General features: G+C 34.8%; 1 protein-coding gene across 3 annotated transcripts in view; it reads right to left on the reverse strand.

The window, feature by feature from the left end:
• The window catches only part of LOC126818310 (ATP-binding cassette sub-family C member 4), a 34141-nt gene that overhangs the window by 4712 nt on the left and 11743 nt on the right, over positions 1-17686 (reverse strand). Inside the window, exons 12-28 of one of the 3 annotated variants that reach the window (XM_050545645.2) lie at positions 17196-17387; positions 16611-16705; positions 16254-16340; positions 15988-16084; positions 15415-15537; positions 14843-14983; positions 12860-12897; positions 11698-12026; positions 9125-9204; positions 6803-6953; positions 5367-5597; positions 4344-4444; positions 3719-3910; positions 2362-2517; positions 1955-2044; positions 1140-1312; positions 466-571 (exon numbers count right to left, since the gene is read on the reverse strand). In XM_050545645.2, the coding sequence (XP_050401602.2) occupies positions 466-571; positions 1140-1312; positions 1955-2044; positions 2362-2517; positions 3719-3910; positions 4344-4444; positions 5367-5597; positions 6803-6953; positions 9125-9204; positions 11698-12026; positions 12860-12897; positions 14843-14983; positions 15415-15537; positions 15988-16084; positions 16254-16340; positions 16611-16705; positions 17196-17387 (2382 nt within the window). Of the gene's footprint in view, positions 1-37; positions 572-1139; positions 1313-1954; positions 2045-2361; positions 2518-3718; positions 3911-4343; positions 4445-5366; positions 5598-6802; positions 6954-9124; positions 9205-11697; positions 12027-12859; positions 12898-14842; positions 14984-15414; positions 15538-15987; positions 16085-16253; positions 16341-16606; positions 16706-17195; positions 17388-17686 lie in introns of those variants that run through there. The other 2 variants (XM_050545646.2, XM_050545647.2) reach the window with 2 other exon arrangements.

Here is a 17686-nt window from a genome sequence, read left to right on the forward strand (position 1 = left end):
CTTTTGGTTTGTTAATGTATGTAATTTGTACTGTTGGTTTGTTAATGTATTTAATGTGTCCTGTTGGTTTGTTAATGTATGTAATGGGTCATGTTGGTTTGTTAATGTATGTAATGGGTCATGTTTGTTTGTTAATATGTGAACGTACCAAATGTGTGCTGTTGATTTGTCAATGCATGTACTATTAACATTATTACACACTTCCATAGCATAAAACTACCACATAAATGTGCTAATGTGTGCTTTACAAAGACATGTCACAAGGACAAACACTTTTATATAATGTCTGTGTGTGGGTGGTATTTGTTAATATAGATAATGTCTGTTGTTGTTTGAAACATGTGCTATGGGTTTGCTAATATTTAGATTTATATACTACAGATCAAAAAAGGTGACAATGTCTAATGCTTATGTTTTGTGGGTCTCATAATCATTCTAAGGGTTGCCATTTCAAAACCAACTTACGAGAATTCTATCACAATCCATTACTGTATGAAGTCTATGGGCTATAGTTAATACTGTACTACCAATAAATTTAGCTCGAATTGTTCCTTGAATCAGTTCATCTGTCCTACATGGTCATACAAATAACAAAACAAAACATATGTAAAAAAAAATTAAAATAAGATTACCTAAATCATTACACAAGAATATTCATTGTTAAGACATTTTAATAATTATTCCATACAATACAACCCATCAAATAATGATGCCTAAAAACATTCACATCATCATGAGGTCATAAACTTCATGTAATAGAAAAACAAATCTGACTGAAATATATAAACTCTTTTTGTCTATTTGACAGATGGGCTAAAATGATATTGTTGTTGACTGGGACTAAATTTCCTGCCATTAAATTTTGCTCTTAAAACAGAAATGAAATGGAAATGTTTTTAACAACTGGGCAATGTGCAATAAAAGAAATTTTGCTTGTACACAATTAATTACTATTCCTTGTCAGACCCTCCATCTTGCATGATTGTCAAGTTGTAACCACAAAGGAAAATTCCATATATTTACTCGCCAACACTGGGAGCGACCTCGGGACCGCCTAGTTAATGAGCTTGAGTCTTACTCACTGATCCACTATGGTTTCTCTTGAAAAGGAGAACTGTAAATATTAATTTAAGACTTACGTATGATCAACATGTGCTGTGGCTTCATCTAATATAAGTATAGCGTTATAGCGTAAAATAGCACGAGCCAAACAAACCAACTGCCTCTGTCCAACACTAAAGTTATTTCCAGATTCAGACATTTCCATGTATAAATGTTCTGGTGTAGAAACCACCTTTTCTCTTAGCTGAACCTATAACAGAGCGAGAGAGAGAGAAATGGGGTTTAACGTCCAATCGACACAAATTAGGTCATTTCGAGACTAACATATGGTTCAATTTTATTTCAGTAATTTGCTTGCACATAGGGGTCTTTAGCATTGGGAGGAAACCAGAAGACCTGGAGAAAACCCATGAGGTTGGACAGGCGACCCTACTGCTTGTCACGTACAACCAGGGAATTGAAACCAGGCCAGTTGACTTAATGACAGACCTTATGATACAACGCATGTGTGCTAACCATTCGGTCATCCACCCTGCCCCCCCCCTTCCTAAAACTATAACAGTCAAATTAATACAACATGAAATGGAGTTTATCATCCTGCTTTTCTGCATGAACCAAACTAATGAAGATAAGTACAAGACATGCATTATGCTGAGATGGAAATTTTCCCCCGAAATCAGCGTTTCTGCTTACTCCAACCTTTTTGCCCCCCAAATATAGTGCACCATTATATGTTTCACAAATAACATGCATCATATTTAGATTTTGAATATAATAATAAAACAGAAGTTAATTGGATGGGTAATCATCCTTGGGAGGAGTCCAGGGGGCAATTCTCATAGCACCCCCCGCCCAATGGTATCAACATATTATTAAATTAAATGTCCTTTACCTGTTCTAATGCATTCCACAATCTTTCATCACTGTATTCATCAAATGGATCTAGATTATATCTTAATGTACCACTAAATAAAACCGGATCCTGTCAAAACAAATGTAAATATCATTAAAAATATTAAAGTCATGTATCCTGATCGTGCATTTTACCTGGATTATAATTGATATTTATTTAGCATTAACAGATACTTTACCTGGTATATAACATTTTTTACCTGGCATATAACTGATATTTTACCAATATATAACTGATATATTTTACCTGGTATATAACTGATATATTTTACCTGGTATATAACTGATATATTTTACCTGATATATAAGATATTTTACCTGGCATATAACTGATATTTTACCTGGCATATAACTGATATTTTACCTGGCATATAACTGATATATTACCTGAGGTATAACAGATATTTTACTACGTAATTCATCTAGACCAATCTGCAACACATCCCAGCCATCAATCCAAATTCTACCTTCTGGCTCAGCCAATCGAAATAAAGCTGACAAAAGAGAAGTTTTACCAGCACCAGATCTCCCTACTATACCAATCTGTAAAAAGACAAATAAATTTTAAAGCTACAATTTCATATTTTTAAGTTATATTTTTAAAATGTATTAAAATAAAGCCTTAAAATAGATGGTATCTATAAACAGTCCTACCTTGTTAAAGAATAATCCTATTAATCCTATAATTCACTATTGCCAGCTGAGAAATTGGCAAAATATTATTTTCAACTTCAAATTCAAACGTTTGAACATAGCTATTCCATAGAGGTAATAGGAAAACAAGGGAGGTAATTGTGTTATTATTTCCTGTGTCAATGCCCATGATCGTATAATAGTGAGTTGATAACCTATTGAGCAAAAGACATAGAAATAATTATGTTTTGACTTTCTTAGAAAATATGAAATTCTCGCTTTAATATATGTACATAATTTCATGTACATTTGTCTGTTATAGTAGAATTATCATGACCTATTATTAATACAGAAAAAAGGAAGAAATAGGGTTTACTAGACAGAACTTAGTCAATTCAGGATTGACAATTGGCTATTTGGCAGATTGAAAAACTTCAAAAAGAAAATATTTTACCACTGTCACATACTATTGAATTTATTCATGAATTATTCCTATACAATTTTTATTTTTTTGCTTTTACACAAGTACGATAATATTAGGAATTGTGACGTCATATCAAAAATCAAAGTGTTAATTGATGCACAATTGGTCGAAGAACAAGCACCATCGTACTTGAATTGACAGAGAGTGTAACCTCCTAGAAGAACCATAAGAACAAAAAGATGAGAAACATTTTTGCCCTGGTTCCTGGTCCAAAAATGTTATATTCTGCAATATTATTTAACAATTTTAATATATTCATTGTTGTGCACGTAAAAGAACCCTAATTGCGATTGAATTCGATGAAAAGTCTGTCTTTTTTAGTCCTGTTGGTGTAGAAAATCAGGAATTGAACCCCATTTCGTTTATTCATCCGATGATGAGTAGGCGGAATTGCTTTTGTCCGGTCATAATTTCCTCTACTGTACATTGCCTTGTGCATACCCAGTCTTCATTACTGTAGCTCGAATAGGGCAAAAACGTAGGACGTTATACTACATCTTGCATGTACATTCTACCTCATTTAGAAACAATGTTATTATGTGTCCCAAAAAGTGTTACAGACAGACAGACGGAAGAACCCATTTTAAGTCCCCTAGTTTCTTCGATTAGCAGGGACAATAAACCTACCTTTTCTTTGCTACGGATATGAATATCAATTTTTCTAAGAATAAGAGGACTATCAGGTGTGTATCTGAGACTAACATCACTAAAAGTTATGGAACCTTGACTAGGCCAATCTTTCGGAGGAGGACGATCAGATATTCTTTCAGCCTCCTGTTTTACATGTGTATAGGACAGAACTCTTTCTACTGAAGTCATCTAAAATAAATACAATCGTTCATTTAAATGGGACATTTCACATGACAGGAAATTTTCATTCCATGGCCCACATAATAAAATGATATAATTTTACGTAAAAATAGTCAGTCAGTTTACCATCATTTTGCTCATCTTTCTAACGATAATTTTACGTCAGGAAATGACGTTAATCTAATGTAAACTTTACATCATTTTTACATTATATTTACGTCATTTGATGACGTGAATCTAAAATTTACGTCACTTAAAAATACAACTAATTCTAATTTATCTAATATGACTTTGAAGAATTTTTCAATTTTGTCTTTTTTTTACGACTACTTTAAACAAAATAAATTCAATATAACAAATATCAGTTATCAGTTCATAGGAAAAAAAAAAGTTAATTTACAAAAAGTTATAAAATAAAACAGGATTCGAGAAAGATAATTACAGCGTTTTCCAGCTCTGCTGTTATTCTGATGAAAAATTCAAACGGCATTCCAAAGGAAAGAAGATATGTCAGGGCTAGAGCAAGTAAACCTGGAGAGACACCTGCAACAAAAAGATAAGCAATAATAACCCTGCTTTTTAACAAACTGAGATAAAATGATATACCCAGTATGATTTCACTTCAAATCTAACGGTTGGGGCCATAGACAACATCACAGCAAGGGCTTTAATTACATAACAAATCTTGGGGGTATATTTAATACTACACAAACATCATAATCACCATTTTCTACAGTCCTAAACATTTTAATAAAACACGGTTTTTATGGGGTACAACCACTAGTTTTATTCTAAAAGCATGACACCCCATAAAAACTGTGTTCTATTATGTGTTTCCCAACGGTAAATGGCACTTAAAGATTATGCTAAACATAATCCTTGTAGTGATTGTTTTATCTGCTTCTTTGCAGTGATTTTTTTATCTGATAAATGGTTTCCAATTGTTATCTACATATTACACCACATTTTTGTTAACAAATCATTATTTGCTTGATAACGATACCTGTATGGGTATTGAATTGTAGCATGTTATTCAAGTTTGGAAATAGTATATCCATACAAGTGGTTTATTTTTTTAACATGATTGTAAAACATACAAAAACTTATATCACATGCAAAGATTACATGAATTCAATACTTATAACCCTTATCATATACAAGAGCTTAATTACAATTAATAACACTGAAACTTGTCTGATATTATACAGGGTTATGCTGGATTGGGAGGGATGGGTCTTGGGCTTAACTTACAGATGCATTATGTAAGATATGTGTTGAAAATCAAAACCATCTGATACTTTAGAGAGTTGATTATGGGCTTGTCGTGTGTATAAATTTCTAATCAATGATTATCATAACATTTGAAGCCAAACAAAAGATCTGCATTAGGCAGATTTAGCTGTTATATAATACATCTTTACGATGCCACATTCTGAATTCTGAATTCTTGTAAAATTTTACTTACTATCACGCATGAGTAAACAGACATGTATAACCAGGTTCAAAAATATCATTAACCCTATTAATGATCGTACACTAAACCATCTATAGGTAGATAAATACATAAACCATGCTCCACTAGCCTGATTCTGAAACTCGTCAAATTCTTGTGTAAACTGTTTTTGTTTATCACTGATTCGTATTGTCTGTAATCCTATTATGGTATCAGATATGTGACAATATACTGGTGATTTAGCTGTAAATATAATAATAATACATTGTACATACAATTATATTAAATTAAATCATTTTCCTGTATACACATCATCAGTTTTTACATGTTAGCAAGATATTTTTCCCCAAGTACGACAATATTTAGCATCATCTCATTAACATTATATTTTTAGGTGTTTTTAAACAACAAATTAACAGTATCATGGAAAGAGAGAGATGGGGTTTAACGTCCGCTCACACAAACTAGGACATTTCGGACTAACATATGGTTCAATTTTATTGCAATAATTCGCTTGCGCGTAGGGGTCTCTAGCAGTGGGAGGAAACCGGAGGACCCAAAGAAAACCCACGAGATTGGACAGGTGACCCTACTCCTTGTCACATACAACAGGAGAATTGAAACCATGCCAGTTGACTCAATGACAGACCTTGTGATACCATTCGACGGCCATCCAACCCCCGCAGTATCATTGTATTATAAGGTGCATGACATTATCTATTGTGTTTATGGTTAAATTTTTTGAAATTATAATTTCACTGTATTTAAATTCGTCAATAGGCAGACGAAGTGACTTATCTTCCTACCGTAACCTATTGACGATAAGTCACTTCGTCTGCCTATTGACGAATTGATCAACAGGTAAGTTTTGTGGTAGTATAGGTACCAGCCAGTGAAGGCTACCAAATAAGACTGAAATGAGAACCCTGGTATGAAATACCATTGTTTTTGCTTATATAGATATCTGGTTTTATTCAAAACAAAATATTATTAACAGTTATATTAAATTTTAATATCCCATTAAAGATTAAACAAAGAGCTGACTGTTCTCGTTATAAAATAGTTAAAAAATAGATAATGGAAACAGAATATGCTGAAAATTCAGTCAAATTGCTTCACTTTAAACCGAGATATTAGCGATTTAATTTTAGGCTAGCCTCGAACATCACTATTAAGTTTGGTGCGATAATAAACCAAGTCTTGATCCATTTTTATGTTAAATTATCCATCACAAAATGTATTCAAATCCACTAAATATCGCAGGCTAACGATGGCATTGAGAGTTGATTATGGTCTGGATTAATTAATGTCTAATTAATAATTTAAATAACATTTCAGGCCTAAAGAAAGAAATACAATACGTAGAGTTAAAGTTTTCAATTTGTGTACTCAACTGGTAAAACAATGGATTTCAGCTAATTAGGCCATGCACACTTATTCATACTTACCTAAAGCTTCTAGCCTGCGGACATCTCTGGTAGTATGAACAGCATAATATCTAATAGCAACAACAACAATAGCTAATGGCACCAGTGCTATAAATAACCATGGTGCTATGATACAAATGTTAATAGCTATACCCAACAGAGTTAAAAGTAACTGAAACAACACAAAAAGTCATGTAATAATACAAAGGCTGACTGAATAAAACAAACTTTGAATACATCATAGACATAAGAACTGCAACTGTACTGTTATTATTGTCTTCGTATCAGCCCATCTTGAGAACCTACCCTTGAAATCACCAGAAATGGACAAAACTGGCTATAGGGCAGTCATCAAGTTCCTGCAACTGAAATGACTAAACCCAATGCAGATGGGAGCCAAAGCTCTTGACTGCGGATCAGAAACGTGTCAGATCCTGACGTCTAGTAACAATCTGTATCGTTTTGAAGCAGATCCTTATAATCTTTTGGCCAGATTTGTAACAATTGATGAGACCTCTTTCCAAAAATGAAAAAGGAACTAGCCGGTCATCATTGTCCGAGTAAAGATGATGTCATTTCAGCTGTGATTGACATTTTTTTTAGGGTGGCTGCAGAAAATTTCTTCCTGACCGGCATCGCAACATCGTTGGCAAAAAGTGTGTACGCCTTGTAGGGGACTATGTAGAAAAAAAAGATAGGTTGCCAGGCAACAAAACATACACCCACAGCAGCTAAATCGTCCGAGCGGTCGACAAGGGTTGTCGCATTTTTATTCCTTTGTAGGTAATTGGGGGCCTTTACAAGACAGTTCCATACAGAAAAGATTATAAATTTTGTCGTTTGAGGGTTTACAAGGTTCTAAAAACTGAAACAAGGGTTTCAATTCTGGAAGTAATCTACAGAAATTGTTGAAATTTGACAGGCTTTTTCGTTTTACTAATTTAAATAATGCATATAAATTTCATACATATCGGATGATAACTTTCATCAATCGAGCATTAACAAGGTTTAACAAAATGAAACAAGGGCAATAACTCTAGAAGTAATTATTGTAAATTGCTGAAATTCAATAGGTTTTTTCATTTCACTAATTTAAATCATGCATATAAATTTCACAAAGATCGGGTGATAACTTTTGGCGTTAGAGCGTTCACAAGGATCAATAAAGTGAAACAAGGGACATAACTCTAGACGTAATAAACGGAAATTGCTGAAATTCAATAGGGTTCTTCGTTTCACTAATCTAAATAATGCATATACATTTCACAAAGATTGGGTGATAACTTTTGGCGTTGGAGCGTTCACAAGGTTCAATAAAGTGAAACAAGGGCCATAACTCTAGTCGTAATACACAGAAATTGCTGAAATTCAATAGGCTTTTTTGTCTCACTAATCTAAATAATGCATATAATTTTCAGAAAGATCGAATGATAACTTTTGACGTTAGAGCATTCACAAGGATCAATAAAGTGAAACAAGGGCCATAACTCTAGACGTAATAAACGGAAATTGCTGAAATTCAATAGGCTTCTTCGTTTCACTAATCTAAATAATGCATATACATTTCACAAAAATTGGGTGATAACTTTTGGTGTTGGAGCGTTCACAAGGTTCAATAAAGTGAAACAAGGGCCATAACTCTAGACGTAATTAACGGAAATTGCTGAAATTCAATAGGCTTTTTCGTCTCACTAATTTAAATAATGCATATAATTTTCAGAAAGATCGAATGATAACTTTTGACGTTAGAGCGTTCACAAGGATCAATAAAGTGAAACAAGGGTCATAACTCTAGACGTAATACACAGAAATTGCTGAAATTCAAAAGGCTTCTTCGTTTCAGTAATCTAAATAATGCAAATAATTTTCAGAAAGATCAGATGATAACTTTTACCGTTAGAGTGTTCACAAGGATCAATAAAGTGAAACAAGGGCCATAACTCTAAACGTAATAAAAAGAAATTGCTGAAATTCAATAGGCTTCTTCATTTCAGTAATCTAAAAAATGCATATAAATTTCAGAAAGATCGGATGATAACTTTTGGCGTTAGAGCGTTCACAAGGTTCAATAAAGTGAAACAAGGGCCATAACTCTAGACATAATAAACAGAAATTATTGAAATTAAATAGGCTTCTTCATCTCACTAATGTAAACAACATATATCAATTTTAAAACAATTGGATGTTAACTTTTGGCTTTAGAGCGTTCACAAGAAATTGTGGACGACGGACGGACGGGGGCGACAGCAATATACGTAAACATTTCAATGTGGGGGTATAAAAATGGAAACCATCGACTCACGAAGACAACAAGTATTTAATTAGTAAATCTAAAATACTTACATCAACGTTAATAAAAACAAGTCTGACCAAAAAATCATCCATTAGCCCAATATCTCGAGAAAAACGGTTTAATATTCTTCCTGTAACATATCAATAAATTCATACATGTATGCCAACTCTATTGTGTCCATCTCATGAATTACAAACTAAAAACCGATCTTAATTGCGTCTGTTTTAAAACTGCACCATGCAACTTTCATATTATACTCTTCAAAAAAAGTAGGGGATATTCAGAAACAATACAAAACTACGGAAATACACTGCTGTTTCTATTAGAGGTAACCAGTGTATGTTCATATGGGTGGCTTATCTGACGGACCCATTTCACTCGCAAAGAGATACACTGTCAAAAGTGACCAGCGGCTGCCAGGCAGTATACGCCCACATTTTCGAGAGATGGATAGAAAACAAGCTAAACGAAAGTGATTTTTCCTACAATTAAGGGCCATAATTCAGGAAATTACAATTCGATATGCGCAAATATCGAAAGGAACCAAGATCTTTGAGTTATAAACTTACATTTCAAGTTTCAACAAAATCGGATAAAAATTGTGACCTCTATAGGGTCCACAACCTTGATATACCATATTTTTTACGCTATTTGAGAACGAGGGGCGGCCATTTTGTCTGTCAGTTTTGGGCCAATTTTCACGAAATTTGAACTCAGTCATCCTTAGGGTGTAACGGTGATATAATAATACGTTTTTTTAAATCGGATAAAAATTATGACCTCTATAGGGTCCACAAGCTAAAAACGTGATTTTTCGTACAATCAGAGGCTATAAATCAGGAAGTTACGGTCCGATATGCGCGAATATCGAAAGGAACCGAGATGTTTGGGTTATAAACTTATATTTCAAGTTTCAACAAAATCGGATAAAAATTGTGACCTCTATAGGGTCCATAACCTTGATATACCATATTTTTACGCTATTTGAGAACGAACGGCGGCCATTTTGTCTGTCAGTTTTGGGCCGATTTTCACGAAATTCGAACTCAACCGTCCTTAGGGTTTAATGGTGATATAAGAAAACGTTTTTTTAAATCGGATAAAAATTATGACCTCTATATGGTCCACAAGCTAAAAACGTGATTTGTCATACAATAAGGGGCCATAATTCATGAAGTTACGGTCCGATGTGGGCGAATATCGAAAGGAACCAAGATCTTTGTGTTATAAACTAACATTTCAAGTTTCAACAAAATCGGATAAAAATTGCGACCCCTATAGGGTCCACAACCTTGATATACCATATTTTTACGCTATTTGAGAACGAAGGGCGGCCATTTTGTCTGTCAGTTTTGGGCCGATTTTCACGAAATTCGAACTCAGCCGTCCTTAGGGTGTAACGGTGATATACACGTTTTTTTAAATCGGATAAAAATTATGACCTCTATAAGGTCCACAAGCCAAAAAACAAGTTTTTGCGTACAATCAGGGGCCATAATTCATGAAGTTACGGTCCGATATGCGCGAATATCGAAAGGAACCGAGATCTTTTTTATAAACTTACATTTCAAGTTTCAACAAAATCGGATAAAAATTGTGACCTCTATAGGGTCCACAACCTTGATATACCATATTTTTACGCTATTTGAGAACGAACGGCGGCCATTTTGTCTGTCAGTTTTGGGTCGATTTTCACGAAATTCGAACTCGACCGTCCTTAGGGTTTAACGGTGATATAATAATATGGTTTTTCAAATCGGATAAAAATTATGACCTCTATAGGGTCCACAAGCCAAAAAACGCGTTTTTACGTACAATCAGGGGCCATAATTCAGGAAGTTAAGGTCCGATATGCGCGAATATCAACAGGAACCGAGATCTTTGGGTTTTAAATTTCCATTTCAAGTTTTAACAAAATCGGATAAAAATTGTGACCTCTACAGTGTTCAAAAGCCAAAAACGTGATTTTTCGTACAATCAGGGGCCATAATTTATGAAGTTACGGTCCGATAGATGCCAATATTGAAAGGAACCGAGATCTTAGGGTGATAAACCTTTATTTCAAGTTTCATTGAAATCGGATAAAAATTGTGACCTGTAGACTGTTCAGACATTCAGCAATTCGTCGTGGCATGCTCCTAATCAACCGTCCAATCACGATTTGGGGCAATCTGACCCACTCCTCTTGCAGTGCCAAGGCCAATTCTTGCAGTGTTGTCGGTTGACGTCGACGAACACATCTCCCGATCAAATTAAACGTAACACACTAAAGCAAAGATACGCTAAACAGTAAATCTTATGCAAGAACCAATAGGAAAGCAAACATGGATAGGTTAAACCAGCAAGCAGCAGTTTTCATCAACCCTTCCTTGAAGTGTCAAATTTGACAATGAACCCCTCCCATGTGTATGGCAGCTATTGCGTGTCGCATGTGCAGCTCAGTGGTTCTGTTGGGGCGATAAGTTCTGCATCTGTGAACATACTCTCAAAGCATGTTAAGTGTCCATGACTATTTATCATATGACAACCTGAATAGGTATTTGCATTTCAATATCCCCTACTTTTTTGAAGAGTATATAATGGGAAGAGCAAATATGGCTACCAGTAAATACACTATACATACCCAAAGGTTGTGAATCAAACAGTCTGGTTGTTGCACCTAAAACCTTTCTAAACATCTTATTATGTAAATTCTGGCTAGCAAAAACACACATTTGCAAATTCAGTAGGATGGAAATAAAACCAAACACAACAAATACACCAAAGTACATGAGATATCGTCTCATATCTTTTGTGAAGATGGGAATTGAGGCAGGTATTCCTACATCAGGTATCATCGTTGTTGTGTAATTATTACTGATATTATAAGTCACGAGTGGTGATGTCATATTGATCTGTAACCAATCAGCTGTGCTTGTATTTTGATTGACAGGTAAATCATATGATACAGCCCTGAAAAATTTAAAATTGTATATAAATCAGATAACAGCTTATCTTGAAATCCAAATTAGTGACGGCATTCAAATTAACCAACCTCTCGTCAAAAATTACAAGACCTATCCAAGACTGTATTATCAACTACATGTTCATTCTTAACTTTGATTGTACATGTCCATACCTACATCCAAAATATTTTGAAAATGGGTTCATTGATATGAAATATTGCATGTGTCACTTTATGCAATGAAATGGGATTTAAAGTCCTACTTTTCTGCTCCATCCGGGCGAATGAAGACGGTCATATGCCTATAATTTGTGCTATGATGGAAATTTCGACGGTACAGTGGCATTACAGTCTAACCTTCTTTCTAATTCCAACCATCAAGGGTTCTTTTACCTGCACGCCAACATGCACATAGGACCTTTTTTCTTGTCCCATCCAAACAACTAGACACTGTTCCTTGCCAGGCCCTCAAGTCAGAGGAACTTTCTTGACCAGGACCACCAGGTTAGTGAGCTAGAGTCTACCCACTGAGCCACCACAGCTCCCAGACCCATTTTTAAAGACTTCATATTTAATAGCTTTATAAAATCATTAATTATTATCGAAAATTTGTGTAATACATTCTGAAATTTAACAACCAGGCACACGGTCTGTGAGAGCAACCAGTAGGCATTACCCCTAACAAGCGATAACCAGACTTAAAACCCTAACCAAGAGGCCACTGTCAGACCATTTGGAATAGGAAGTGATGTGTAATTTATAAAAGTCAACACTGTAAACCATCATTGCTGTGTCACAAGTTAGGTCAAGTATTACTTAAATCTATAAAATTAGATCTTACCATTTTGCTAGATTCCAATCAGATAAAAAGAAAGATGGCTGCAAAAAAAGATAACAATATAGGTAATCTGTTTTAACTAAATTCCATTCAACATTTTCCTTTATACATTCTTTATCAATTTACACAAAACCCAGAAAATCAACAAGATATCGGTTGTGTTGAAGCATGCCACAGTTATCAACAATCTTAACATTATATGCCCTTAATAACAATCTTGAGCAATCAATCAAAATGAACCCAAGCAAAGGGAGCTTATATATGTTATGAACCGTTATGATCCATGTCCACTTTTTGAACTAGTTACCTTACATCATGTCGAATACAATGGAAGCCAGTTCCACTGCTAGTAGTAAGATTTATAGATTATTCTGTTGTAATATTTTAATGTCATATGTATCTAAGTTAATTATTTTTCCATTTCATAATTATTATCTAATATGTACTATTTATTTGACTTGTCATTTATAACATGCTTTGGAAATCATAACAGACAAGGCACCGCTGACCGCGTGCATATGACTGACAGGTAGTAGGCGTGGTTAAGCTGTCACGTGACTCACTAGCATATAAGTAGACAGACTCGTGGGATCGGCGCGGCAGCTCGAGAGAGAGTTAGGGCTCAAGAGAGAGCCGAGCACTGTAAAGAGAGGATTTATAATAAAGAAAAGAAAAAGTACAAGTCATTGTTCTTCGCCACATTTTGGCTGGCTACCTGACCCTCCGCTGAAAAGCGAGCTACTCTACCATTTAGGGGCTATAGCTGGGCCCATGTAAGTCTGTTTACTACATATAGATAGATGTCCTTTATTTTAGGACTTGGTATACAATAATAACATTATAAAGTCGTGTCTGAAATACAAAGCGGGTAAACTTGTTATGAGAGTGCTGTTTCCACCTACTAGTTTCTTCACATGCATGCTAACATAAATCAGAGATATACCATTTTTGTTCTATCTGAATGAATAGACAGACTTAATCCTGACAAATTAGGACTAGGCATGAAAATTGATGAATGTTCTGCTCAGCAATGAAATGAAATGAAATGAAATGGGGTTTAACGTCCTACTGTTCTGCTCCTATGCTGGGCTAATGAAGACGGGCATACGCCATACAGTGTGCTATGAGGGAAATTTTGCCCGGGCAGCGGCACTATCGCCTACTCTTATATCGAATTCCAACTGCCAAGGGATCTTTTACGTGCATTCCAATGTATACACGGGACCTCGGTTTTTCGTCTCATCCGAAGGACTAGACAGCTTTCCTTGTCAGGCCCTCCGTCCTGCATCACTGACAAGGGGAAACCATCTTCTCAGCAAATACTAGGATTGAACCCACAGACATTTAACATCCTATTCTTTTGCATCGACTGGAGAGAGAGAGAAATGGGGTTTAACGTCCACTCGACACAAACTAGGTCATTTCAGGAATAACACGTGGTTCAATTTTATTTCCATAATTCGCTTGCGCGTAGGAGTCTTTACCAATTGGAGGAAACCGGAAGACCCGGAGAAAACCCACGAGGTTGGACAGACGACCCCACTCCTTGTCACATACAACTGGGGAATCGAAACCACGCCAGTTGACTTTATGATGCTAACCATTCAGCCATCCAACCCCGCTACATCGACTGGTCTAATGAAAACAGGCTTATGACATACAGTGTACTATGAGGGAAATTTTGCCCGTACAGGAGCACTACTCTTATTCCGAATTCTAACTGTCAAAGGTTCTTTTACGTGCATGCCAATGTGAACACAGAACATGGATTTTTCATGCAATCCGACCGACTTGACATAGCCCTGGACAGGACCTCCATCCTGCACCAATGACCAGAGGAACTTTCTTGGGCAACAACAGAAGCGAACCAAAGACCTTCTGGTTAGCGATCCAGTATCTGAATCACTGAGCCACTGTGGCTCCCTCTCCATAGCAACCCAAGCAATTATTAGGTCCCTGTGTTCTGAGTTTCACTGTACATCTTACCTTATTTAAAGCTAATGTTATGAGCAAGATAGGACCGAGTATATAACCATAGCCAGCCTTAATGTAGTCTCTATATACCCAGAACTTTATCACACCAGTATTAGCATGCTCTTCATTTAAATCTATTGTATCTTCCTTCCACTACAAATAACAACAATACCCATTGGTTTACACCTAATTACTACATCATTACAATCCAATCACAATTAAGATTACAATTTCAGTTTTTTTCTCTGACACTACAATCTAATCTAACAAATTTTCTGTGTGTAAAATAAATAATGTGCATGAAATACGTCAAATCTTCTTTTTCATGCATGCCAACGTGTACACAGGACCTATTTTTCATCTCATCCAAATGACCAGACACAATTTCTCGTCAGGCCTTCCGTTTCTGATCACTGACCAGGCGAAACCACACTGGAAAATTGTGTTTAGATTTGTAAAATAATTTAATGCCTACTTTCAATTTCTTTTGCTCTAAGTTTAAAGTACATTTCATTAAAAGTCTGTAGTAGATAAATAACAGATTATTAAATCTGTAAGTCTGATAAAAATTTCTTATATCTAACCTGTAATGTTTCAATTGTTTCTAATTCTTTAATCTGTGGTTTATCTGCATTTTCTTCAAAACCAGTGAAATCTACACCTTGTTGTAATAATTCATTATATGTACCAATATTACTTACTTTTCCCTAATAAATAACAATAAAACATATAATTATAATAAATAAATAACAATAAAACATCTAATAATAATATCCAATTACCACAAATTAAGTAGGAAAGAATGAGATTAGACCATTTTGGGACTAACATACAGTAATATGTTACTTTAATAATAGGCCTGGGTAAATACCTCTTTAGCGGTGGGAGGAAATATTTGAAAAGAAAATGAGTTTAATTTTCTATACCGACTGGGCTAATTTGACAGGCATACGCCATATTGTACGCTATGAGGGAAATATTGCCTGGACAGTGGCACTGCGGCTACCTCATTTTTTGCCAGATCTGATCGATTAAGACACTGTTCCTTGTAAGGTTATCAGAGTGATGGGAGGAAAATGTTTGCTATGGCCGTGGATTTTTTTAGTCATTTTTCTTCAACCTCTGACAATCAAGCTATTATAATTTAATATGCTTACCTCTTTTAAGATTAAAACTCTATCAGCTGATTGTAAATATTGTAATTGATGTGTGACTAAAATTCTTGTTTTATTTCCTAAAAGACCAGTTACACATCTGTAAAAAAATTTAGTAAAATAAAACCTGCACAACATCGTTATTCTGATATATTTCAACTTGCTAAACCAATACAGCCCCACACGTGTAGGAAGTCAGCAAAAACGTCAATTATTCTAAACACATGCATGCCGTATCTGCTATAAAAATGGTATTATTTAAAACTTACTGTTGAAAGATCTGTTGGCCAACTTCAGAATCAACAGAGCTAAGTGGATCATCTAATAGATAAATATCACAGTCACGATAAACACATCTACAAAATACAATAACTTTATAATATATGTTCTTATAATACCATTTTACAATAGTAGGTACATGTTCATATAAAACCATTATATGAAATTTTCATGACATATAACCTTTCACAATCTTCTTGATTTAGGAAGAGATTCAACAAACATCCCATCTTTAAAGGTGGTGCATGATTTTCACAAATATATTGATGAAAATTGTCAATTAAAGTTAAACTTTTAACAAATGTTAGTTATCTTATTATTGAGAGCTCTCAATGTCGTTATTTTACCTGGCCAGTGTTAGTCTTGCTTTCTGACCTCCACTTAAAAACAGACCTCTCTCTCCCACTAGAGTTGCATCCCCTTGAGACAATCGTCCTATATCCTAGAAAAATAAATAAGTAGACTGATATGTTTTAATTAAATATATAGTGTAGGCAGGCCTGGAGAAATATCTGGCACTATTGAACTAGTATCAGACATTTTAAAATTTGTGCTGGACAAATACTGATAAAAACAAATAAAAAGACAAATCGAAACTGAGCATGACAGTTATCAGAGGATATGTGACGTGCCTCACATTGTCTGCGACCAGGGTCTTATTTCTAGGCCTGAGTATATGTGAAAGGTACACAATTACTACAATAAAGTGAATTGATGCCTTAAAACTCCAAATCAGGTGTCATCTTTATTTATCAAACAGTTTGCCAGGCATCAAAATATAAACCAACCGACTGGTGTTAAGTCGTCCAAATTTGACAGTACCCAAAGATAAGAATTCAAAAAGACAAATTTAAGATCCTTGCTAGTATAATGAAAAATCTGGATTAACAGAACTAGAAGAACAAAAGAGAGGAATGTGAAATTGACTGTACCTTAATTAAAGCACATGATTGTAGAACTTGTTGATATCTTTTACTATCATATACATCTCCAAATAAAACATTTTCTTTAAGGGAACCCGCAAAAACCCACGATTGTTGACACGAATAACCAACAGAACCATGAACAAATATCTGGCCTTTATTGTGATGAATTTCTCCCATCAAGGTCATCAACAGGGAAGACTGTAAAAAATGTGGAAAATAACCTTGTGAAATTTGTGGATATACAAAAAAATATGAAGAATGGCTTGGCTTGTACAAAAACAATAACAGGAATATCATTATTTTATTTGGCAATGTGAAATCAATAGAAATGAAATTAAATGAAATGTGGTTTAACGTCCTACTGTTCTGCTCTGACTGGGCTAATGAAGATAGGGAATCACTAAAAACCAATGTAAACTTCAAATGCCCATGACAATAGCTAAGATTGATCTATTTAAATAATTGTTGGACTAAAATGTCTTATCAATAAAGGTACT

The sequence above is a fragment of the Patella vulgata genome, chromosome 4 (assembly GCF_932274485.2).
Source record: "Patella vulgata chromosome 4, xgPatVulg1.2, whole genome shotgun sequence".
NCBI lineage: Eukaryota > Metazoa > Mollusca > Gastropoda > Patellidae > Patella > Patella vulgata.